Source organism: Salmo salar, chromosome ssa06 (genome assembly GCF_905237065.1).
Source record: "Salmo salar chromosome ssa06, Ssal_v3.1, whole genome shotgun sequence".
In the NCBI taxonomy this organism is placed as follows: domain Eukaryota; kingdom Metazoa; phylum Chordata; class Actinopteri; order Salmoniformes; family Salmonidae; genus Salmo; species Salmo salar.
Genome location: NC_059447.1, coordinates 89,218,490 through 89,245,940, shown reverse-complemented (window position 1 = coordinate 89,245,940; position 27,451 = coordinate 89,218,490). Strand labels below are relative to the sequence as shown.

The 27,451-nt window shown below is 45.0% G+C and overlaps 1 protein-coding gene and 1 long non-coding RNA gene across 7 annotated transcripts in view; one reads left to right on the top strand and one right to left on the bottom strand.

The window, feature by feature from the left end:
- Window positions 1–27,451, bottom strand: part of LOC106608308 (kinesin-like protein KIF13B) — a 105,201-nt gene that overhangs the window by 57,089 nt on the left and 20,661 nt on the right. For all 6 annotated transcript variants that reach the window (XM_045721142.1, XM_045721146.1, XM_045721145.1 and 3 more), the window contains 10 exons: window positions 17,893–18,003; window positions 16,931–17,065; window positions 15,055–15,185; window positions 11,113–11,199; window positions 7,945–8,132; window positions 7,399–7,660; window positions 4,706–4,868; window positions 1,679–1,825; window positions 1,249–1,398; window positions 531–635 (listed from right to left, as the gene is read on the bottom strand). In XM_045721142.1, coding sequence (XP_045577098.1) covers window positions 531–635; window positions 1,249–1,398; window positions 1,679–1,825; window positions 4,706–4,868; window positions 7,399–7,660; window positions 7,945–8,132; window positions 11,113–11,199; window positions 15,055–15,185; window positions 16,931–17,065; window positions 17,893–18,003 — 1,479 coding nt within the window. The remainder of the gene's footprint in view (window positions 1–530; window positions 636–1,248; window positions 1,399–1,678; window positions 1,826–4,705; window positions 4,869–7,398; window positions 7,661–7,944; window positions 8,133–11,112; window positions 11,200–15,054; window positions 15,186–16,930; window positions 17,066–17,892; window positions 18,004–27,451) is intronic.
- Window positions 1–27,451, top strand: part of LOC123743511 (uncharacterized) — a 75,847-nt gene that overhangs the window by 41,625 nt on the left and 6,771 nt on the right. Inside the window, exon 2 of the long non-coding RNA XR_006770358.1 lies at window positions 11,139–11,306. This is a non-coding gene — a long non-coding RNA (uncharacterized lncRNA). The remainder of the gene's footprint in view (window positions 1–11,138; window positions 11,307–27,451) is intronic.

The following is a 27,451-nucleotide window of genomic DNA, read 5'->3' as shown; positions in this document are numbered from 1 at the left end:
ATACTTTTTCCCCCCTCACTGAATATGTTTCAGGACCTGACATTTCAGTGTGTCTGATGTCCATCTATGTGTTTCAGGACCTGACATTTCAGTGTGTCTGATGTCCATCTATGTGTTTCAGGAGCTGACATTTCAGTGTGTCTGATGTCCATCTATGTGTTTCAGGACCTGACATTTCAGTGTGTCTGATGTCCATCTATGTGTTTCAGGACCTGACGTGTTCTGATGTCCATCTATGTGTTTCAGGACCTGACATTTCAGTGTGTCTGATGTCCATCTATGTGTTTCAGGACCTGACATTTCAGTGTGTCTGATGTCCATCTATGTGTTTCAGGACCTGACATTTCAGTGTGTCTGATGTCCATCTATGTGTTTCAGGACCTGACATTTCAGTGTGTCTGATGTCCATCTATGTGTTTCAGGACCTGACATTTCAGTGTGTCTGATGTCCATCTATGTGTTTCAGGACCTGACATTTCAGTGTGTCTGATGTCCATCTATGTGTTTCAGGAGCTGATGTCATCTCTTACCACACACTCCATTTTGCGTTCCTGTGTCTCGCCATCTGGACTGGTCTCTACTTTCTCCAGCCCCTCGTTCCCTCGCCACACCTCCACATGTAGACGCCCTGCAACCTAACAGGGAGACAGACATCTCAGTCAAACCCACACACACGGCCGTACCTCTCCCTTCTGGTTGATGGGTACAGCGTACTGCAGCTCGACGTCGTAGAACACGAACACACACACACACACACACACACACACACACACTGGTTGAGACAGGCACAGCGCACACACACACGACACACACACACACACACACACACGACCTTCCCTGATGATAGGTACAGCGTACACACGAGACACACACACACACACACACACACACACACACACTGCCGTACCTCTCCCTTCTGGTTGATGATAGGTACAGCGTACTGCAGCTTGACGTCGTAGAACACGAACACACACACACACTGCCGTACCTCTCCCTTCTGGTTGATGATAGGTACAGCGTACTGCAGCTTGACGTCGTAGAACACACACACACACACACACACACACACACACACACACACACGGACACGCACACGCGCACACACACACACACACCCACACACACACACACACACACACACACACACACACTGCCGTACCTCTCCCTTCTGGTTGATGATAGGTACAGCGTACTGCAGCTTGACGTCGTAGAACACGAACACACACACACACACACACACTGCCGTACCTCTCCCTTCTGGTTGATGATAGGTACAGCGTACTGCAGCTTGACGTCGTAGAAGAGACAGGCCAGAAACACGTTGGCCACTCCTATCAGACTGTGGTTCTCCTGCTCGTCGAAGAACGGGTCAGCACGCTTGAAGTAGGAACGCATCACCTAGACCAGGGGAGAGAGGGAGACAGGGGGTGAGGAAAGGGGGAGAGAGGGAGACAGGGGGTGAGGAAAGGGGAAGCGAAAGGGAGACGGGTGAGGAAAGGTGGATGCATGGGGTGAGGAAAGGGAGACGGGGTGAGGAAAGGGGGAGGGAGGAAGACAGGAGGGTGAGGGAAGGGGAGAGACAGGGAGACGGGGTGAGGGTAGGAGGGAGAGAGGGAGACAGGAGGGTGAGGGAAGGGGAGAGAAAGGGAGACACACACAAACTGGGATGTAAACTCACAGGGTTGTCTTCATCGTAGTCTTTCCACTCTTGGTACAGTTCTCTCATGTCCACCAGTCTGTTCTCCATCTTCTCCAGAGCCCAGATCTGTTTCCCTTTACCCTTACGTCTCACCTGCACCGCGGGCTCACTTAGCACCGCATCACGCTGTAGAGGGAAAGAGAGAGAGGGAGGGGGGAGAGAGAGGGAGGGGGAGAGAGTGAGAGAGAGAAGAAAGGGTTAGTGTGTGTATATACAGTTGAAGTCAGAAGTTTACATACACAAAGGTTGGAGTCATTAAAACTCATTTTTCAACCACTCCACACATTTCTTGTTAACAAACTATAGTTTTGGCAAGTTGGTTAGGACATCTACTTTGTGCATGACAAGTCTTTTTTCCAACAATTGTTTGCAGGCAGATTATTTCCCTTATAATTCATTGTATCACAATTCCAGTGGGTCAGAAGTTTACATACACTAAGTTGACTGTGCCTTTAAACAGCTTGGAAAATTCCAGAAAATGATGTCATGGCTTTAGAAGCTTCTAATAGGCTAATTGACATAATTTGAGTCAATTGGAGGTGTACCTGTAGGTGTATTTCAAGGCCTACCTTCAAACTCAGTGCCTCTTTGCTTAACATCATGGGAAAATCAAAAGAAACCAGCCATGACCCAAGAAGAAAAATTGTAGACCTCCACAAGTCTGGTTCATCCTTTGGAGCAATTTCCAAATACCTGAAAGTACCACGTTAATCTAATAGTACGCAAGTATAAACACCATGGGACCACGCAGCCGTCATACCTCTCAGGAAGGAGACGTGTTCTGTCTCCTAGAGATGAACGTACTTTGGTGTGAAAAGTGCAAATCAATCCCAGAACAACAGCAAAGGACCCTGTGGAGATGCTGGAGAAAACAGGTACAAATGTATCTATATCCACAGTATCGACATAACCTGAAAGGCCGCTCAGCAAGGAAGAAGCCACTACTCCAAAACCGCCATAAAAAAGCCAAACTACGGTTTGCAACTGCACATGGGGACAAAGATCGTACTTTTTGAAGAAATGCCGTCTGGTCTGATGAAACAAAAATAGAACTGTTTGGCCATAATGACCATCGTTATGTTTGGAGGAAAAAGGGGGAGGCTTGCAAGCTGAAGAACACCATTCCAACCATGAAGCACGGGGGTGGCAGCGTCATGTTGTGGGGGTGCTTTGCTGCAGGAGGGACTCGTGCACTTCACAAAATAGATGGCATTATGAGGAAGGAAAATTATGTGTATATATTGAAGCAACATCTCAAGACATCAGTCAGGAAGTTAAAGCTTGGTCACAAATGGGTCTTCCAAATGGACAATGACCCCAAACATACTTCCAAAATTGTAGCAAAATGGCTTAAGGAGAACAAAGTCAAGGTATTGGAGTGGCCATCACAAAGCCCTGACCCCAACCCCATAGAAAATTTGTGGCCAGAACTGAAAAAGTGTGTGCGAGCAAGGAGGCCTACAAACCTGACTCAGTTATACCAGCTCTGTCAGGAGAAATGGAACAGAATTCACCTAACTTACTGTGGGAAGCTTGTGGAAGGCTACCCGCAACGTTTGACCCAAGTTAAACAATTTAAAGGCAATGCTACCAAATACTAATTGAGTGTATATGTAAACTTCTGACCCACTGGGAATGTGATGAAAGAAATAAAAGCTGAAATAAATCACTCTCAACTATTATTCTGACATTTCACATTCTTAAAATAAAGTGGTGATCCTAACTGACCTAAAACAGGGAATTTTTACTAGGATTAAATGTCAGGAATTGTGAAAAACGGAGTTTAAATGTATTTGGCTAAGGTGTATGTAAACTTCCGACTTCAACTGTATGCTTCTCTTCACCCTTACGCCCTGGAACCACTGGCTCCTCAGCACCGCCTCACGCTGTCCTGCACCACAGGCTCACACAGCACCGCCTCACGCTGTCCTGCACCACAGGCTCACACAGCACCGCCTCACGCTGTCCTGCACCACAGGCTCACACAGCACCGCCTCACGCTGTCCTGCACCACAGGCTCACACAGCACCGCCTCACGCTGTCCTGCACCACAGGCTCACTCAGCACCGCCTCACGCTGTCCTGCACCACAGGCTCCTCAGCACCGTCTCACGCTGTCCTGCACCACAGGCTCACACAGCACCGCCTCACGCTGTCCTGCACCACAGGCTCACACAGCACCGTCTCACGCTGTCCTGCACCACAGGCTCACACAGCACCGTCTCACGCTGTCCTGCACCACAGGCTCACACAGCACCGCCTCACGCTGTCCTGCACCACAGGCTCACACAGCACCGCCTCACGCTGTCCTGCACCACAGGCTCACTCAGCACCGCCTCACGCTGTCCTGCACCACAGGCTCACTCAGCACCGCCTCACGCTGTCCTGCACCACAGGCTCACTCAGCACCGCCTCACGCTGTCCTGCACCACAGGCTCACTCAGCACCGCCTCACGCTGTCCTGCACCACAGGCTCACTCAGCACCGCCTCACGCTGTCCTGCACCACAGGCTCACTCAGCACCGCCTCACGCTGTCCTGCACCACAGGCTCACTCAGCACCGCCTCACGCTGTCCTGCACCACAGGCTCACTCAGCACCGCCTCACGCTGTCCTGCACCACAGGCTCACTCAGCACCGCCTCACGCTGTCCTGCACCACAGGCTCACTCAGCACCGCCTCACGCTGTCCTGCACCACAGGCTCACTCAGCACCGCCTCACGCTGTCCTGCACCACTGGCTCACTCAGCACCGCCTCACGCTGTCCTGCACCACAGGCTCACTCAGCACCACCTAAACTAAACACACGGCAAGGGGCCAACACCTCACAGGTGCTCAATGTAGACCAGAGTTAACGGTGCTGTTTTGGTAGGCACACACACACACACACACACACACACACACACACACACACACACCTCCGTGGACAAACATTGACACACACTGCACTGTATGTAAAGCTGATAATGTTTTCATCACGCAGCCACACACACACACCCGACACCGACCTTCCTGTTGGCGTTGAGGTTAGCAGCAGGTATTTGCAGTGTGACCAGGTACTCCGTCCTCTTGTTGAGTTCCTCAGCTATGAAGCCAGCCTCCTGCACCAGCAGGTTAGCTCTGACGATCTGTTGTCTCAGTCTACACAGGCTACGAGTCATCATGGCCTCTCTACAGCACAGAGAGAGAGTAGAGGGTTAGTAATAGAACCAGCAGGTTAGCTCTGACGATCTGTTGTCTCAGGCTACACAGGCTACGAGTCATCATGGCCTCTCTACAGCACAGAGAGAGAGTAGAGGGTTAGTAATAGAACCAGCAGGTTAGCTCTGATGATCTGTTGTCTCAGGCTACGAGTCATCATGGCCTCTCTACAGCACAGAGAGAGAGTAGAGGGTTAGTAATAGAACCAGCAGGTTAGCTCTGATGATCTGTTGTCTCAGGCTACGAGTCATCATGGCCTCTCTACAGCACAGAGAGAGAGTAGAGGGTTAAAAATAGAACCAGCAGGTTAGCTCTGATGATCTGTTGTCTCAGGCTACGAGTCATCATGGCCTCTCTACAGCACAGAGAGAGAGTAGAGGGTTAGTAATAGAACCAGCAGGTTAGCTCTGATGATCTGTTGTCTCAGGCTACGAGTCATCATGGCCTCTCTACAGCACAGAGAGAGAGTAGAGGGTTAGTAATAGAACCAGCAGGTTAGCTCTGATGATCTGTTGTCTCAGGCTACGAGTCATCATGGCCTCTCTACATGGGGAGGCAGAGAGATAACAGACCGACAGAGAGATAACAGACCGACAGAGAGATAATGAGAGAGAGAGATCTTGTTGCCATGAGAAAAGGCCAACCAGTAGAGGACAAACATTGTAAATACCACCAATATTTATCTATGTATTTATCTTCCCATACTACAACTATTTGCACCTTGCTATTTACTGTACACAGCTGATATTATGAACTGGGTGGTTGGAGCCCTGAATGCTGATTGGGTGAAAGCCATGTTATATCAGACCATATACCATGGGTATGACAAAACATTTATTTTTACTGCTCTAATTACATTGATAACCAGTTTATACTGGCAATAAGGCACCTCTGGGGTTTGTGGTGTATTGCCAATATACCACGGCTAAGGGCTGTATTCAGGCGTTAGCCGTGGTATATTGGCCATATACCACCCCACCCCCGGGTCTTATTAATGAAATATAACACTTGAAATGTCTTCACTTTGGAAACCTTTACTGTTCATTTCAAATCGTTTTAGTTGTCATTTTGTGTCTTCTCACTTTTGTTTACTGTTTATTTCACTTCCTTTGGCAATGTAAACACGTTTCCCATGCCGATAAAACTATTTTGAATTTAAATGAGAGAGACAGAGGGAGACAGAGGGAGGGGGAGACAGAGGGAGGGGGAGACAGAGGGAGGGGGAGACAGAGGGAGGGAGGGAGGGGGAGACAGAGGGAGGGAGGGAGGGGGAGCAGAGGGAGACAGGGGGAGACAGAGGGGGAGACAGAGGGAGACAGAGGGAGGGGGAGACAGAGGGAGGGAGGGGGAGACAGAGGGAGACAGAGGGAGAGACAGAGGGAGAGACAGAGGGAGAGACAGAGGGAGAGACAGAGGGAGAGACAGAGGGAGAGACAGAGGGAGAGACAGAGGGAGAGACAGAGGGAGAGACAGAGGGAGAGACAGAGGGAGGGGGAGACCCAGCCTTCTGGAACATCAGCTCTCACTATCTTTTCTCTTAATAATCTCATCTCCACAGAGGAGTCCTCATCACTGCCTCTCATCTCCACAGAGGAGTCCTCATCACTGCCTCTCATCTCCACAGAGGAGTCCTCATCACTGCCTCTCATCTCCACAGAGGAGTCCTCATCACTGCCTCTCATCTCCACAGAGGAGTCCTCATCACTGCCTCTCATCTCCACAGAGGAGTCCTCATCACTGCCTCTCATCTCCACAGAGGAGTCCTCATCACTGCCTCTCATCTCCACAGAGGAGTCGTCATCACTGCCTCTCATCTCCACAGAGGAGTCGTCATCACTGCCTCTCATCTCCACAGAGGAGTCCTCATCACTGCCTCTCATCTCCACAGAGGAGTCCTCATCACTGCCTCTCATCTCCACAGAGGAGTCGTCATCACTGCCTCTCATCTCCACAGAGGAGTCGTCATCACTGCCTCTCATCTCCACAGAGGAGTCCTCATCACTGCCTCTCATCTCCACAGAGGAGTCCTCATCACTGCCTCCCATCTACACAGAGGAGTCCTCATCACTGCCTCCCATCTACACAGAGGAGTCGTCATCACTGCCTCCCATCTACACAGAGGAGTCCTCATCACTGCCTCTCATCTCCACAGAGGAGTCCTCATCACTGCCTCCCATCTACACAGAGGAGTCCTCATCACTGCCTCCCATCTACACAGAGGAGTCCTCATCACTGCCTCCCATCTACACAGAGGAGTCCTCATCACTGCCTCCCATCTACACAGAGGAGTCCTCATCACTGCCTCCCATCTACACAGAGGAGTCCTCATCACTGCCTCCCATCTACACAGAGGAGTCCTCATCACTGCCTCCCATCTACACAGAGGAGTCCTCATCACTGCCTCCCATCTACACAGAGGAGTCTGTGATGTTTCCAGATAGACCCGTATGTCTTGGTACTTTGTCTATTTGGGTTTCAGACTGACATCCTGACACCTCACCTGTCCTCGCTCCATCTTCGCATGCGTGTCCGGGCGCAAGGTGATGACGCGATGGATGCTGCTGCTGCTGCTGAGGGTCCGGCTGGCTCCAGGCCTGCAGGCCCAGGGCCCTGCAGCAGCAGGGTGTGTTTCTCTGCAGGAGGGAGCTGCTTCCTCAGCTGCTGCAGCTCCTGCTCGTACATCTGTCTCTGGCGCTCCAGAGCCGTCCTCTTCTCCTCCTCGTGCTGTCGCTCCAACGTCTGGAGGACAGACTGCATGGGGTCTGAGGGGGGAGGGAGAGCGGGAGAGAGTGAGAGAGAGGGAATGCTGGGAAAAGTGAATGGATCTTTGAAAGCACCAAGTCCTTGACTAGGCTGCTGAGTTGAATAGTGTTTCATTTTGAATACGACCTCTTCCTCTGTATCCCTCAGAAGACGAGGAGGGAAAAAGGAACTCCCCGTTGTTTCCCATGGCCTTCATCATGACCCCTGTCTAGACTACTGTTCTCTCCCTCTACCTCCTTCCTTCCCTACCTCTATCAGACCCCATACACATCATCCCTCTCACCGTTGCTGCCCATGCCCTTCATCATGACCTCTGTCTGGGCGAACTCGTAGCCAAAGCTGACCTCACTGGACACATTGCTGACCGTATCAAAGTCCACTTCCAAATGGTCAGTACTGAGGCAATTCTTCATCACACTACCCGCCTCATCCTCACCCCCCGCATGGGCTAGGTGTCTGGGCAGGTTGATCCTGGGGGGTGGGGCGAGAGAGAGAAAAAGAGGGCGAGAGAGAGAGAGAGAAAGAGGGTGAGAGAGAGAGAGAAAGAGGGTGAGAGAGAGAGAGAAAGAGGGTGAGAGGGAGAGAGAAAGAGGGTGAGAGGGAGAGAGAAAGAGGGTGAGAGGGAGAGAGAAAGAGGGTGAGAGGGAGAGAGAAAGAGGGTGAGAGGGAGAGAGAAAGAGGGTGAGAGGGAGAGAGAAAGAGGGTGAGAGGGAGAGAGAAAGAGGGTGAGAGAGAAATCATGAGGTATACATTTCAGACATGCTTACAGACATCAGATTAATAACAGCTGTCACTCAAGTACATATCAATGTTTTTTTTAAACGGGCAGACCCTTCCCCACAGCGTGACCGGGCAGACCCTTCCCCACAGCGTGACCAGGCAGACCCTTCCCCACAGCGTGACCGGGCAGACCCTTCCCCACAGCGTGACCGGGCAGACCCTTCCCCACAGCGTGACCGGGCAGACCCTTCCCCACAGTGACCAGGCAGACCCTTCCCCACAGCGTGACCAGGCAGACCCTTCCCCACAGCGTGACCGGGCAGACCCTTCCCCACAGCGTGACCGGGCAGACCCTTCCCCACAGCGTGACCGGGCAGATCCCCACAGCGTGACCAGGCAGACCCTTCCCCACAGCGTGACCGGGCAGACCCTTCCCCACAGGTGACCAGGCAGACCCTTCCCCACAGCGTGACCGGGCAGACCCTTCCCCACAGCGTGACCAGGCAGACCCCACAGCGTGACCAGGCAGACCCTTCCCCACAGCGTGACCGGGCAGACCCCACAGCGTGACCGGGCAGACCCTTCCCCACAGCGTGACCGGGCAGACCCTTCCCCACAGCGTGACCAGGCAGACCTTCCCCACAGCGTGACCAGGCAGACCCTTCCCCACAGCGTGACCAGGCAGACCTTCCCCACAGCGTGACCAGGCAGACCCTTCCCCACAGCGTGACCGGGCAGACCCTTCCCCACAGCGTGACCAGGCAGACCCTTCCCCACAGCGTGACCAGGCAGACCCTTCCCCACAGTGACCAGGCAGACCCTTCCCCACAGCGTGACCAGGCAGACCCTTCCCCACAGCGTGACCGGGCAGACCCTTCCCCACAGCGTGACCAGGCAGACCCTTCCCCACAGCGTGACCGGGCAGACCCTTCCCCACAGCGTGACCAGGCAGACCCTTCCCCACAGCGTGACCAGGCAGACCCTTCCCCACAGCGTGACCAGGCAGACCCTTCCCCACAGCGTGACCAGGCAGACCCTTCCCCACAGCGTGACCAGGCAGACCCCACAGCGTGACCAAGCAGACCCTTCCCCACAGCGTGACCGGGCAGACCCTTCCCCACAGTGACCAGGCAGACCCTTCCCCACAGCGTGACCGGGCAGACCCTTCCCCACAGCGTGACCGGGCAGACCCTTCCCCACAGCGTGACCGAGCAGACCCCCACAGCGTGACCGGGCAGACCCTTCCCCACAGTGACCGGGCAGACCCTTCCCCACAGCGTGACCAGGCAGACCCTTCCCCACAGCGTGACCAGGCAGACCCTTCCCCACAGCGTGACCAGGCAGACCCTTCCCCACAGCGTGACCAGGCAGACCCTTCCCCACAGCGTGACCAGGCAGACCCTTCCCCACAGCGTGACCGGGCAGACCCTTCCCCACAGCGTGACCAGGCAGACCCTTCCCCACAGCGTGACCAGGCAGACCCTTCCCCACAGCGTGACCAGGCAGACCCTTCCCCACAGCGTGACCAGGCAGACCCTTCCCCACAGCGTGACCGGGCAGACCCTTCCCCACAGCGTGACCAGGCAGACCCTTCCCCACAGCGTGACCAGGCAGACCCTTCCCCACAGCGTGACCGGGCAGACCCTTCCCCACAGCGTGACCGGGCAGACCCTTCCCCACAGCGTGACCGGGCAGACCCTTCCCCACAGGTGACCAGGCAGACCCCCCACAGCGTGACCAGGCAGACCCTTCCCCACAGCGTGACCAGGCAGACCCTCCCCACAGCGTGACCAGGCAGACCCTTCCCCACAGCGTGACCGGGCAGACCCTTCCCCACAGCGTGACCAGGCAGACCCTTCCCCACAGCGTGACCGGGCAGACCCTTCCCCACAGCGTGACCAGGCAGACCCTTCCCCACAGTGACCAGGCAGACCCTTCCCCACAGTGACCAGGCAGACCCTTCCCCACAGTGACCGGGCAGACCCTTCCCCACAGCGTGACCGGGCAGACCCTTCCCCACAGCGTGACCGGGCAGACCCTTCCCCACAGCGTGACCGGGCAGACCCTTCCCCACAGCGTGACCGGGCAGACCCCACAGCGTGACCAGGCAGACTTCCCCACAGCGTGACCAGGCAGACCCTTCCCCACAGCGTGACCAGGCAGACCCTTCCCCACAGCGTGACCAGGCAGACCCTTCCCCACAGCGTGACCAGGCAGACCCTTCCCCACAGCGTGACCAGGCAGACCCTTCCCCACAGCGTGACCAGGCAGACCCTTCCCCACAGCGTGACCAGGCAGACCCTTCCCCACAGCGTGACCAGGGCAGACCCTTCCCCACAGCGTGACCAGGCAGACCCTTCCCCACAGCGTGACCAGGCAGACCCTTCCCCACAGCGTGACCAGGCAGACCCTTCCCCACAGCGTGACCAGGCAGACCCTTCCCCACAGCGTGACCAGGCAGACCCTTCCCCACAGCGTGACCAGGCAGACCCTTCCCCACAGCGTGACCAGGCAGACCCTTCCCCACAGCGTGACCAGGCAGACCCTTCCCCACAGCGTGACCAGGCAGACCCTTCCCCACAGCGTGACCAGGCAGACCCTTCCCCACAGCGTGACCAGGCAGACCCTTCCCCACAGCGTGACCAGGCAGACCCTTCCCCACAGCGTGACCAGGCAGACCCTTCCCCACAGTGACCAGGCAGACCCTTCCCCACAGCGTGACCAGGCAGACCTGAAGAAGTGGTTGTTTCCCCACAGGATCCGGTCTCCATGGTGAAGCAGGATTGGGATGGTGACTGAAGAGCCATTCACACACGTACTGAGGACAGAGAGACCGTATCATCACTGACTACAGCATTAATACAGTACATTATGGATTTCTTTGTGCAGTGTGTTCATGGCTCAGGTGACAAGCCACAAATACAGGTGAGAGAGAGACTTGTGTACTGTGATGTGTGTGTGTGTGTGTGTGTGTGTGTGTGTGTGTGTTGTGTGTACTGTGTGTTGTGGTGTGTATGTTACTGTGTGTACTGTGAGTATGATTACTGTGTGTACTGTGTGTTGTGGTGTGTATGATTACTGTGTGTACTGTGTGTTGTGGTGTGTATGATTGCTGTGTGTATGATTACTGTGTGTACTGTGTGTTGTGGTGTGTATGATTACTGTGTGTACTGTGTGTGTGTGTGTGTGTATGATTGCTGTGTGTATGATTACTGTGTGTACTGTGTGTTGTGGTGTGTATGATTACTGTGTGTACTGTGCGTTGTGGTGTGTATGATTACTGTGTGTACTGTGTGTTGTGGTGTGTATGATTACTGTGTGTACTGTGTGTTGTGGTGTGTGTAATTACTGTGTGTACTGTGTGTTGTGGTGTGTATGATTACTGTGTGTACTGTGTGTTGTGGTGTGTATGATTACTGTGTGTACTGTGTGTTGTGGTGTGTATGATTACTGTGTGTACTGTGTGTTGTGGGTTGTGTGATTACTGTGTGTACTGTGTGTTGTGGTGTGTATGATTACTGTGTGTACTGTGTGTTGTGGTGTGTATGATTGCTGTGTGTATGATTACTGTGTGTACTGTGTGTTGTGGTGTGTATGATTACTGTGTGTACTGTGTGTTGTGGTGTGTATGATTACTGTGTGTACTGTGCGTTGTGGTGTGTATGATTACTGTGTGTACTGTGTGTTGTGGTGTGTGTGATTACTGTGTGTATGATTACTGTGTGTACTGTGTGTTGTGGTGTGTGTGATTACTGTGTGTACTGTGTGTTGTGGTGTGTATGATTACTGTGTGTACTGTGTGTTGTGGTGTGTATGATTACTGTGTGTACTGTGTGTTGTGGTGTGTGTGATTACTGTGTGTACTGTGTGTTGTGGGTTGTGTGATTACTGTGTATACTGTGCGTTGTGGTGTGTATGCATGTTAGGGCCGGGACGATCCCAGTATCACCATACTCATTAGTATGAGGCAAGGAAACAAAACACAAAGCAGGTTGAGGACCAGGCTATATCACAACATATGTTACATACAGCAGGTTGAGGACCAGGCTATATCACAACATATGTTACATACAGCAGGTTGAGGACCAGGCTATATCACAACATATGTTACATACAGCAGGTTTAGGACCAGGCTATATCACAACATATGTTACATACAGCAGGTTGAGGACCAGGCTATATCACAACATATGTTACATACAGCAGGTTGAGGACCAGGCTATATCACAACATATGTTACATACAGCAGGTTGAGGACCAGGCTATATCACAACATATGTTACATACAGCAGGTTTAGGACCAGGCTATATCACAACATATGTTACATACAGCAGGTTGAGGACCAGGCTATATCACAACATATGTTACATACAGCAGGTTGAGGACCAGGCTATATCACAACATATGTTACATACAGCAGGTTGAGGACCAGGCTATATCACAACATATGTTACATACAGCAGGTTGAGGACCAGGCTATATCACAACATATGTTACATACAGCAGGTTGAGGACCAGGCTATATCACAACATATGTTACATACAGCAGGTTGAGGACCAGGCTATATCACAACATATGTTACATACAGCAGGTTGAGGACCAGGCTATATCACAACATATGTTACATACAGCAGGTTGAGGACCAGGCTATATCACAACATATGTTACATACAGCAGGTTGAGGACCAGGCTATATCACAACATATGTTACATACAGCAGGTTGAGGACCAGGCTATATCACAACATATGTTACATACAGCAGGTTGAGGACCAGGCTATATCACAACATATGTTACATACAGCAGGTTGAGGACCAGGCTATATCACAACATATGTTACATACAGCAGGTTGAGGACCAGGCTATATCACAACATATGTTACATACAGCAGGTTTAGGACCAGGCTATATCACAACATATGTTACATACAGCAGGTTGAGGACCAGGCTATATCACAACATATGTTACATACAGCAGGTTGAGGACTAGGCTATATCACAACATATGTTACATACAGCAGGTTGAGGACCAGGCTATATCACAACATATGTTACATACAGCAGGTTGAGGACCAGGCTATATCACAACATATGTTACATACAGCAGGTTGAGGACCAGGCTATATCACAACATATGATACATACAGCAGGTTGAGGACCAGGCTATATCACAACATATGTTACATACAGCAGGTTTAGGACCAGGCTATATCACAACATATGTTACATACAGCAGGTTTAGGACCAGGCTATATCACAACATATGTTACATACAGCAGGTTGAGGACCAGGCTATATCACAACATATGTTACATACAGCAGGTTGAGGACCAGGCTATATCACAACATATGTTACATACAGCAGGTTTAGGACCAGGCTATATCACAACATATGTTACATACAGCAGGTTGAGGACCAGGCTATATCACAACATGTGTTACATACAGCAGGTTGAGGACCAGGCTATATCACAACATATGTTACATACAGCAGGTTGAGGACCAGGCTATATCACAACATATGTTACATACAGCAGGTTGAGGACCAGGCTATATCACAACATATGTTACATACAGCAGGTTGAGGACCAGGCTAATTCACAACATATGTTACATACAGCAGGTTGAGGACCAGGCTATATCACAACATATGTTACATACAGCAGGTTGAGGACCAGGCTATATCACAACATATGTTACATACAGCAGGTTGAGGACCAGGCTATATCACAACATATGTTACATACAGCAGGTTGAGGACCAGGCTATATCACAACATATGTTACATACAGCAGGTTGAGGACCAGGCTATATCACAACATATGTTACATACAGCAGGTTGAGGACCAGGCTATATCACAACATATGTTACATACAGCAGGTTGAGGACCAGGCTATATCACAACATATGTTACATACAGCAGGTTGAGGACCAGGCTATATCACAACATATGTTACATACAGCAGGTTGAGGACCAGGCTATATCACAACATATGTTACATACAGCAGGTTGAGGACTAGGCTATATCACAACATATGTTACATATAGCCAGGTTTAGGACCAGGCTATATCACAACATATGTTGACATACAGCAGGTCTGAGGACCAGGCTATATCACAACATATGTTACATACAGCAGGTTGAGGACCAGGCTATATCACAACATGTGTTACATACAGCAGGTTGAGGACCAGGCTATATCACAACATGTGTTACATACAGCAGGTTGAGGACCAGGCTATATCACAACATATGTTACATACAGCAGGTTGAGGACCAGGCTATATCACAACATGTGTTACATACAGCAGGTTGAGGACCAGGCTATATCACAACATATGTTACATACAGCAGGTTGAGGACCAGGCTATATCACAACATATGTTACATACAGCAGGTTTTTAAAGGAACAAAGAGTTTGGTCTGCATCGTGTTTTCATTTTTGCCCTGGAAACAATATGGTGATACTGGTATCATCAAAGCCCTAGTAAGTTCTATAACAGTAATGATGTATTATAGACTGGGTGGTTCTAGTCCTGAATGCTGATTGGCTGACAGTACTATAACAGTAATGACGTATCCAGTATTATAGACTGGGTGGTTCTAGTCCTGAATGCTGATAGTAGTAACAGTAATGATGTAGCTAGTATTATTATTAGTGGACGTACCGGGAGCTGCGGTGTGGCGTGAGCACCACTCCAGTCTCAGCGGTGATATTGATGACACAGTGTTCAGGGTTGATGGCCATACCACACAGCTGAATATCCTGAGAGTCAGCTGAACCAACACGCGTGTGCTCCTACACACAGGACAGAGGCATGATAGAGTTGACATACAGTACCAGTCAAAAGTTGGGACACTCCTGCTCATTCAAGGTTTTTATTTTATTTTTACTATTTTCTACATTGTAGAATAATAGTGGAGACATCAACAATATGAAATAACACGTATGGAATCATGTAGTAAAAAAAAAGTGTTAAACAAATCAAAATGTATTTTATATTTGAGATTGCTCAAATTGCCACCCTTTGCCTTGATGACAGCTTTGAACACACTTGGTATTCTCTCAACCAGCTTCATGAGGTAGTCACCTGGAATGCATTTCAATTAACAGGTGTGCCTTGTTAAAAGTTCATTTGTGAAATTTCTTTCCTTCTTAATGCGTTTGAGCCAATCAGTTATGTTGTGACAAGGTGGGGTTGTATACAGAAGATAGGGCTACCTGGTAAAAGACCAAGTCCATATCATGACAAGAACAGCTCAAATAAGCAAAGAGAAACGACAGTCCATCATTACTTTAAGACATGAAGGTCAGTCAATACGGAACATTTCAAGAACTTTCAAAGTTTCTTCAAGTGTAGAAACAAAAATCATCAAGTGCTATGATGAAACTGGCTCTCATGAGGACCCCCACATGAAAGGAAGACCCAGAGTTGCCTCTGCTGCAGAGGATAAGTTCATTAGAGTTAACTGCCCCTCAGAATGCAGCCCAAATAAAAAGTAACAGACACATCTCAACATCAACTGTTCAGAGGAGACTGAGTGAATCAGGCCTTCATGGTCAAATTGCTGCAAAGAAACCACTACTAAAGGACACCAATAAGAAGAAGAGACTTGCTTGGGCCAAGAAACAAAAGCAATGGACACAAGACCGGTGGAAATCTGTCCTTTGGTCTGATGAGTTCAAATTTGAGATTTTTTGATTCCAACAGCCGTGTCTTTGTGAGACGCAGAGTAGGTGAAAGGATGATCTCTGCATGTGTGGTTCCCCCGTGAAGGATGGAGGAGGTGGTGTGGGGGTGCTTTGCTGGTGACACTGTCAGTGATTGATTTTGAATTCAAGGCAGGCTTTACCAGCATGGCTACCACAGCATTCTGTAGCGATACACCATCCCATCTGGTTTGGGCTTAGTGGGACTATCATTTGTTTTTCAACAGGACAATGACCCAACACTCCTCCAGATTGTAAGGGCTATTTTACCAAGAAGGAGAGTGATGGAGTGCTGCATCAGATGACCTGGTCACAATCACTCGACTGCAATCCAATGAGATGGTTTGGGATGAGTTGGACCGCAGAGTGAAGGAAAAGCAGCCAACAAGTGCTCAGCATATGTGGGAACTCCTTCAAGATTGTTGGAAAAGCATTCCTCAGGAAGCTGGTTGAGAGAATACCAAGAGTGTGCAAAGCTGTCATCAAGGCAAAGGCTGGATACTTTGAAGAATTTCAAATATACTTTGATTGGTTTAGTACTTTTTTGGTTACTACATGATTCCATATGTGTTATTTAATAGTTTTGATGTCTTCACTATTATTCTACAATGTAGAAAATAGTAAAAAATTAAGAAAAAAAATCCTAGAATGAGTAGGTGTCCCCAAACTTTTCACTGGTACCGTATGTCAAAATAGACAGGATATTATCCAACCAAGCCTACACACTAGACTCAAAATCAGAGTCAGGTCTTCAATCCCTTGATAAACGAGTGAAATGGAGATCTAGAAGTCTATAAGATCAGTTTGATTGGATGTTAAATTGCTGACCGTACCTTTAGATAGTAAACCAGCAGCTCATTGAGGGCAGGGTCGGCGTTGAGGTTGACCAGGAAACACTTGTCGTCTACCACTCGGATGCCAGACGACTGGAGAGAGATACCTAGAGACTCCAACTGTTTCTGACGCTCCTACAGCACAACATAGAAGATAGACGACTGGAGAGAGATACCTAGAGACTCCAACTGTTTCTGACGCTCCTACAGCACAACATAGAAGATAGATGACTGGAGAGAGATACCTAGAGACTCCAACTGTTTCTGACGCTCCTACAGCACAACATAGAAGATAGACGACTGGAGAGAGATACCTAGAGACTCCAACTGTTTCTGACGCTCCTACAGCACAACATAGAAGATAGATGACTGGAGAGAGATACCTAGAGACTCCAACTGTTTCTGACGCTCCTACAGCACAACATAGAAGATAGATGACTGGAGAGAGATACCTAGAGACTCCAACTGTTTCTGACGCTCCTACAGCACAACGTAGAAGATAGACGACTGGAGAGAGATACCTAGAGACTCCAACTGTTTCTGACGCTCCTACAGCACAACATAGAAGATAGACGACTGGAGAGAGATACCTAGAGACTCCAACTGTTTCTGACGCTTCTAGAGGACAAAACACTGACATTAACAATACATGTACATATGTACGTACCTTCTGTTGTGTGGTCGTACCTGAGCGACAGCCTCAGTTTCAGCTCCCAGGTGTGTGTGCACATGTGTGTGTGTGTGTTTTAGGTTTTACTATCCTTATGGGGACCAGAGGTCCTCACAAGAATAGTAAAACAAGGAAAGCTCAGACATGTGGAGTCCCCACAAGGAAAAATACTATTTTAGGCTTAAGGGTTAGCTTTAGGGTGTTGGGAAAATAGGATTTTGAATGAGTATCAATTGTTTGGTCCCGACAAGGACAGTAAAACAAGTGTGTGTGTGTGTGTGTCTCTCTCTACCTGAGCCACGGCCTCAGTTTTCCGTAGTTTCTGTTCCCAGGTAACAGTCATCTCCTGAATCAGTTTCTCTGACTCCTCCAGCCTCTCCTTCAAATCTGGAGCCTTCATAGACTGACAGGGAGGAGACAAACAACCATTATAAAGACACACACATACACAAACAACCATTATAAAGACACACACATACACAAACATAACCATTATAAAGACACACGCACACACAAACATAACCATTATAAAAAGACACACAAAAACCATTAAAACCACAATCTGGAGTTTGTGTTTCAACCCAACATCAGCCCGGCAGAGGGGGGGCTGTACAATCCTTACCACTCATTCAACCACAGCAACAAGTCATTCCGCCACAGCAACAAGTCATTCAGTACCTCACTGAGTTGGTGATGCCTGTTATGTTATATAATAACTGTTCAGTACCTCAGTGAGTTGGTGATGCCTGTTATATTATATAATAACTGTTCAGTACCTCAGTGAGTTGGTGATACCTGTTATATAATAACTGTTCAGTACCTCAGTGAGTTGGTGATACCTGTTATATTATATAATAACTGGTCAGTACCTCAGTGAGTTGGTGATGCCTGTTATATTAAATAACTGTTCAGTAGCTCAGTGAGTTGGTGATGCCTGTTATATTAATAACTGTTCAGTACCTCAGTGAGTTGGTGATACCTGTTATATTATAACTGTTCAGTACCTCAGTGAGTTGGTGATACCTGTTATATTATATAATAACTGTTCAGTACCTCAGTGAGTTGGTGATGCCTGTTATATTATATAATAACTGTTCAGTACCTCAGTGAGTTGGTGATACCTGTTATATAATAACTGTTCAGTACCTCAGTGAGCTGGTGATACCTGTTATATTATATAATAACTGTTCAGTAGCTCAGTGAGTTGGTGATGCCTGTTATATTATATAATAACTGTTCAGTACCTCAGTGAGTTGGTGATGCCTGTTATATTATATAATAACTGTTCAGTACCTCAGTGAGTTGGTGTTGCCTGTTATATTATATAATAACTGTTCAGTACCTCAGTGAGTTGGTGATGCCTGTTATATAATAACTGTTCAGTACCTCAGTGAGTTGGTGATGCCTGTTATATTATAACTGTTCAGTACCTCAGTGAGTTGGTGATGCCTGTTATATTATATAATAACTGTTCAGTAGCTCAGTGAGTTGGTGATGCCTGTTATGTTATATAATAACTGTTCAGTACCTCAGTGAGTTGGTGATGCCTGTTATATTATATAATAACTGTTCAGTGCCTCAGTGAGTTGGTGATGCCTGTTATATAATAACTGTTCAGTACCTCAGTGAGTTGGTGATACCTGTTATATTATATAATAACTGTTCAGTAGCTAAGTGAGTTGGTGATGCCTGTTATATTATATAATAACTGTTCAGTACCTCAGTGAGTTGGTGATACCTGTTATATTATATAATAACTGTTCAGTACCTCAGTGAGTTGGTGATGCCTGTTATATTATATAATAACTGTTCAGTAGCTCAGTGAGTTGGTGATGCCTGTTATGTTATATAATAACTGTTCAGTACCTCAGTGAGTTGGTGATGCCTGTTATGTTATATAATAACTGTTCAGTACCTCAGTGAGTTGGTGATACCTGTTATATTATAACTGTTCAGTACCTCAGTGAGTTGGTGATGCCTGTTATATTATATAATAACTGTTCAGTACCTCAGTGAGTTGGTGATACCTGTTATATTATAACTGTTCAGTACCTCAGTGATTGGTGATACCTGTTATATTATATAATAACTGTTCAGTACCTCAGTGAGTTGGTGATGCCTGTTATATTATATAATAACTGTTCAGTACCTCAGTGAGTTGGTGATACCTGTTATATTATAACTGTTCAGTACCTCAGTGAGTTGGTGATACCTGTTATATTATAACTGTTCAGTACCTCAGTGAGCTGGTGATACCTGTTATATAATAACTGTTCAGTACCTCAGTGAGCTGGTGATACCTGTTATATTATAACTGTTCAGTACCTCAGTGAGTTGGTGATACCTGTTATATAATAACTGTTCAGTACCTCAGTGAGTTGGTGATACCTGTTATATTATATAATAACTGTTCAGTACCTCAGTGAGTTGGTGATGCCTGTTATATTATATAATAACTGTTCAATACCTCAGTGAGTTGGTGATAGCTGTTATATTATATAATAACTATTCAGTACCTCAGTGAGTTGGTGATACCTGTTATATTATAACTGTTCAGTACCTCAGTGAGTTGGTGATACCTGTTATATTATATAATAACTGTTCAGTACCTCAGTGAGTTGGTGATACCTGTTATATAATAACTGTTCAGTACCTCAGTGAGTTGGTGATACCTGTTATATAATAACTGTTCAGTACCTCAGTGAGTTGGTGATGCCTGTTATATTATATAATAACTGTTCAATACCTCAGTGAGTTGGTGATAGCTGTTATATTATATAATAACTGTTCAGTACCTCAGTGAGTTGGTGATGCCTGTTATATAATAACTGTTCAGTACCTCAGTGAGTTGGTGATGCCTGTTATATTATAACTGTTCAGTACCTCAGTGAGTTGGTGATGCCTGTTATATTATAACTGTTCAGTACCTCAGTGAGTTGGTGATGCCTGTTATATTATATAATAACTCTTCAGTACCTCAGTGAGTTGGTGATGCCTGTTATATTATATAATAACTCTTCAGTACCTCAGTGAGTTGGTGATGCCTGTTATATTATATAATAACTGTTCAGTACCTCAGTGAGTTGGTGATGCCTGTTATGTTATATAATAACTGTTCAGTACCTCAGTGAGTTGGTGATACCTGTTATATTATAACTGTTCAGTACCTCAGTGAGTTGGTGAAGCCTGTTATATTATATAATAACTGTTCAGTACCTCAGTGAGTTGGTGATACCTGTTATATTATAACTGTTCAGTACCTCAGTGAGTTGGTGATACCTGTTATATTATAACTGTTCAGTACCTCAGTGAGTTGGTGATGCCTGTTATATTATATAATAACTGTTCAGTACCTCAGTGAGTTGGTGATACCTGTTATATTATAACTGTTCAGTACCTCAGTGAGTTGGTGATACCTGTTATATTATAACTGTTCAGTACCTCAGTGAGTTGGTGATGCCTGTTATATTATATAATAACTGTTCAGTACCTCAGTGAGTTGGTGATACCTGTTATATTATAACTGTTCAGTACCTCAGTGAGTTGGTGATACCTGTTATATTATATAATAACTGTTCAGTACCTCAGTGAGCTGGTGATACTTAACCAACCTCAGTGAGTTGGTGATACCTGTTATATTATATAATAACTGTTCAGTACCTCAGTGAGTTGGTGATACCTGTTATATTATATAATAACTGTTCAGTACCTCAGTGAGTTGGTATCCTGTTATATAATAACTGTTCAGTACCTCAGTGAGTTGGTGATACCTGTTATATTATATAATAACTGTTCAGTACCTCAGTGAGTTGGTGATACCTGTTATATTATATAATAACTGTTCAGTACCTCAGTGAGTTGGTGATGCCTGTTATATTATATAATAACTGTTCAGTACCTCAGTGAGTTGGTGATGCCTGTTATATTATAACTGTTCAGTACCTCAGTGAGTTGGTGATACCTGTTATATTATAACTGTTCAGTACCTCAGTGAGTTGGTGATACCTGTTATATTATATAATAACTGTTCAGTACCTCAGTGAGTTGGTGATGCCTGTTATATTATATAATAACTGTTCAGTACCTCAGTGAGTTGGTGATACCTGTTATATTATAACTGTTCAGTACCTCAGTGAGTTGGTGATACCTGTTATATTATATAATAACTGTTCAGTACCTCAGTGAGTTGGTGATACCTGTTATATTATAACTGTTCAGTACCTCAGTGAGTTGGTGATACCTGTTATATTATAACTGTTCAGTACCTCAGTGAGTTGGTGATACCTGTTATATTATATAATAACTGTTCAGTACCTCAGTGAGTTGGTGATACCTGTTATATTATAACTGTTCAGTACCTCAGTGAGTTGGTGATACCTGTTATATTATATAATAACTGTTCAGTACCTCAGTGAGTTGGTGATACCTGTTATATTATATAATAACTGTTCAGTACCTCAGTGAGTTGGTGATGCCTGTTATATTATATAATAACTGTTCAGTACCTCAGTGAGTTGGTGATGCCTGTTATATTATATAATAACTGTTCAGTACCTCAGTGAGTTGGTGATGCCTGATATTATATAATAACTGTTCAGTACCTCAGTGAGTTGGTGATGCCTGTTATTATATAATAACTGTTCAGTACCTCAGTGAGTTGGTGATGCCTGTTATATTATATAATAACTGTTCAGTACCTCAGTGAGTTGGTGATGCCTGTTATATTATATAATAACTGTTCAGTACCTCAGTGAGTTGGTGATGCCTGTTATATTATATAATAACTGTTCAGTACCTCAGTGAGTTGGTGATGCCTGTTATGTTATATAATAACTGTTCAGTACCTCAGTGAGTTGGTGATACCTGTTATATTATAACTGTTCAGTACCTCAGTGAGTTGGTGATACCTGTTATATTATATAATAACTGTTCAGTACCTCAGTGAGTTGGTGATACCTGTTATATTATATAATAACTGTTCAGTACCTCAGTGAGTTGGTGATGCCTGTTATATTATATAATAACTGTTCAGTACCTCAGTGAGTTGGTGTTGCCTGTTATATTATATAATAACTGTTCAGTACCTCAGTGAGTTGGTGATGCCTGTTATATAATAACTGTTCAGTACCTCAGTGAGTTGGTGATGCCTGTTATATTATAACTGTTCAGTACCTCAGTGAGTTGGTGATGCCTGTTATATTATATAATAACTGTTCAGTACCTCAGTGAGTTGGTGATGCCTGTTATATTATATAATAACTCTTCAGTACCTCAGTGAGTTGGTGATGCCTGTTATATTATATAATAACTGTTCAGTACCTCAGTGAGTTGGTGATGCCTGTTATATTATATAATAACTGTTCAGTACCTCAGTGAGTTGGTGATGCCTGTTATGTTATATAATAACTGTTCAGTACCTCAGTGAGTTGGTGATACCTGTTATATTATAACTGTTCAGTACCTCAGTGAGTTGGTGAAGCCTGTTATATTATATAATAACTGTTCAGTACCTCAGTGAGTTGGTGATACCTGTTATATTATATAATAACTGTTCAGTACCTCAGTGAGTTGGTGATACCTGTTATATTATATAATAACTGTTCAGTACCTCAGTGAGTTGGTGATGCCTGTTATATTATATAATAACTGTTCAGTACCTCAGTGAGTTGGTGTTGCCTGTTATATTATATAATAACTGTTCAGTACCTCAGTGAGTTGGTGATGCCTGTTATATAATAACTGTTCAGTACCTCAGTGAGTTGGTGATGCCTGTTATATTATAACTGTTCAGTACCTCAGTGAGTTGGTGATGCCTGTTATATTATATAATAACTCTTCAGTACCTCAGTGAGTTGGTGATGCCTGTTATATTATATAATAACTCTTCAGTACCTCAGTGAGTTGGTGATGCCTGTTATATTATATAATAACTGTTCAGTACCTCAGTGAGTTGGTGATGCCTGTTATATTATATAATAACTGTTCAGTACCTCAGTGAGTTGGTGATGCCTGTTATGTTATATAATAACTGTTCAGTACCTCAGTGAGTTGGTGATACCTGTTATATTATAACTGTTCAGTACCTCAGTGAGTTGGTGAAGCCTGTTATATTATATAATAACTGTTCAGTACCTCAGTGAGTTGGTGATACCTGTTATATTATAACTGTTCAGTACCTCAGTGAGTTGGTGATACCTGTTATATTATAACTGTTCAGTACCTCAGTGAGTTGGTGATGCCTGTTATATTATATAATAACTGTTCAGTACCTCAGTGAGTTGGTGATACCTGTTATATTATAACTGTTCAGTACCTCAGTGAGTTGGTGATACCTGTTATATTATAACTGTTCAGTACCTCAGTGAGTTGGTGATGCCTGTTATATTATATAATAACTGTTCAGTACCTCAGTGAGTTGGTGATACCTGTTATATTATAACTGTTCAGTACCTCAGTGAGTTGGTGATACCTGTTATATTATATAATAACTGTTCAGTACCTCAGTGAGCTGGTGATACCTGTTATATAATAACTGTTCAGTACCTCAGTGAGTTGGTGATACCTGTTATATTATATAATAACTGTTCAGTACCTCAGTGAGTTGGTGATACCTGTTATATTATATAATAACTGTTCAGTACCTCAGTGAGTTGGTATCCTGTTATATAATAACTGTTCAGTACCTCAGTGAGTTGGTGATACCTGTTATATTATAACTGTTCAGTACCTCAGTGAGTTGGTGATGCCTGTTATATTATATAATAACTGTTCAGTACCTCAGTGAGTTGGTGATACCTGTTATATTATATAATAACTGTTCAGTACCTCAGTGAGTTGGTGATGCCTGTTATATTATATAATAACTGTTCAGTACCTCAGTGAGTTGGTGATGCCTGTTATATTATAACTGTTCAGTACCTCAGTGAGTTGGTGATACCTGTTATATTATAACTGTTCAGTACCTCAGTGAGTTGGTGATACCTGTTATATTATATAATAACTGTTCAGTACCTCAGTGAGTTGGTGATGCCTGTTATATTATATAATAACTGTTCAGTACCTCAGTGAGTTGGTGATGCCTGTTATATTATATAATAACTGTTCAGTACCTCAGTGAGTTGGTGATACCTGTTATATTATAACTGTTCAGTACCTCAGTGAGTTGGTGATACCTGTTATATTATAACTGTTCAGTACCTCAGTGAGTTGGTGATACCTGTTATATTATATAATAACTGTTCAGTACCTCAGTGAGTTGGTGATACCTGTTATATTATAACTGTTCAGTACCTCAGTGAGTTGGTGATACCTGTTATATTATATAATAACTGTTCAGTACCTCAGTGAGTTGGTGATACCTGTTATATTATATAATAACTGTTCAGTACCTCAGTGAGTTGGTGATACCTGTTATATTATATAATAACTGCTCAGTACCTCAGTGAGTTGGTGATGCCTGTTATATTATATAATAACTGTTCAGTACCTCAGTGAGTTGGTGTTGCCTGTTATATTATATAATAACTGTTCAGTACCTCAGTGAGTTGGTGATGCCTGTTATATAATAACTGTTCAGTACCTCAGTGAGTTGGTGATGCCTGTTATATAATAACTGTTCAGTACCTCAGTGAGTTGGTGATGCCTGTTATATTATATAATAACTGTTCAGTACCTCAGTGAGTTGGTGATGCCTGTTATATTATATAATAACTGTTCAGTACCTCAGTGAGTTGGTGATGCCTGTTATATTATATAATAACTGTTCAGTACCTCAGTGAGTTGGTGATGCCTGTTATGTTATATAATAACTGTTCAGTACCTCAGTGAGTTGGTGATACCTGTTATATTATAACTGTTCAGTACCTCAGTGAGTTGGTGATACCTGTTATATTATATAATAACTGTTCAGTACCTCAGTGAGCTGGTGATACCTGTTATATTATATAATAACTGTTCAGTACCTCAGTGAGCTGGTGATACCTGTTATATTATAACTGTTCAGTACCTCAGTGAGCTGGTGATACCTGTTATATTATATAATAACTGTTCAGTACCTCAGTGAGTTGGTGATACCTGTTATATTATATAATAACTGTTCAGTACCTCAGTGAGTTGGTGATACCTGTTATATTATATAATAACTGTTCAGTGCCTCAGTGAGTTGGTGATGCCTGTTATATAATAACTGTTCAGTACCTCAGTGAGTTGGTGATACCTGTTATATTATATAATAACTGTTCAGTAGCTCAGTGAGTTGGTGATGCCTGTTATATTATATAATAACTGTTCAGTACCTCAGTGAGTTGGTGATACCTGTTATATTATATAATAACTGTTCAGTACCTCAGTGAGTTGGTGATGCCTGTTATATTATATAATAACTGTTCAGTAGCTCAGTGAGTTGGTGATGCCTGTTATATTATATAATAACTGTTCAGTAGCTCAGTGAGTTGGTGATACCTGTTATATTATATAATAACTGTTCAGTACCTCAGTGAGTTGGTGATACCTGTTATATTATATAATAACTGTTCAGTACCTCAGTGAGTTGGTGATACCTGTTATATTATATAATAACTGCTCAGTACCTCAGTGAGTTGGTGATGCCTGTTATATTATATAATAACTGTTCAGTACCTCAGTGAGTTGGTGTTGCCTGTTATATTATATAATAACTGTTCAGTACCTCAGTGAGTTGGTGATGCCTGTTATATAATAACTGTTCAGTACCTCAGTGAGTTGGTGATGCCTGTTATATAATAACTGTTCAGTACCTCAGTGAGTTGGTGATGCCTGTTATATTATATAATAACTGTTCAGTACCTCAGTGAGTTGGTGATGCCTGTTATATTATATAATAACTGTTCAGTACCTCAGTGAGTTGGTGATGCCTGTTATATTATATAATAACTGTTCAGTACCTCAGTGAGTTGGTGATGCCTGTTATGTTATATAATAACTGTTCAGTACCTCAGTGAGTTGGTGATACCTGTTATATTATAACTGTTCAGTACCTCAGTGAGTTGGTGATACCTGTTATATTATATAATAACTGTTCAGTACCTCAGTGAGCTGGTGATACCTGTTATATTATATAATAACTGTTCAGTACCTCAGTGAGCTGGTGATACCTGTTATATTATAACTGTTCAGTACCTCAGTGAGCTGGTGATACCTGTTATATTATATAATAACTGTTCAGTACCTCAGTGAGTTGGTGATACCTGTTATATTATATAATAACTGTTCAGTACCTCAGTGAGTTGGTGATACCTGTTATATTATATAATAACTGTTCAGTGCCTCAGTGAGTTGGTGATGCCTGTTATATAATAACTGTTCAGTACCTCAGTGAGTTGGTGATACCTGTTATATTATATAATAACTGTTCAGTAGCTCAGTGAGTTGGTGATGCCTGTTATATTATATAATAACTGTTCAGTACCTCAGTGAGTTGGTGATACCTGTTATATTATATAATAACTGTTCAGTACCTCAGTGAGTTGGTGATGCCTGTTATATTATATAATAACTGTTCAGTAGCTCAGTGAGTTGGTGATGCCTGTTATATTATATAATAACTGTTCAGTAGCTCAGTGAGTTGGTGATACCTGTTATATTATATAATAACTGTTCAGTACCTCAGTGAGTTGGTGATACCTGTTATATTATAACTGTTCAGTACCTCAGTGAGTTGGTGATACCTGTTATATTATATAATAACTGTTCAGTACCTTAGTGAGTTGGTGATACCTGTTATATTATAACTGTTCAGTACCTCAGTGAGTTGGTGATACCTGTTATATTATATAATAACTGTTCAGTACCTCAGTGAGTTGGTGATACCTGTT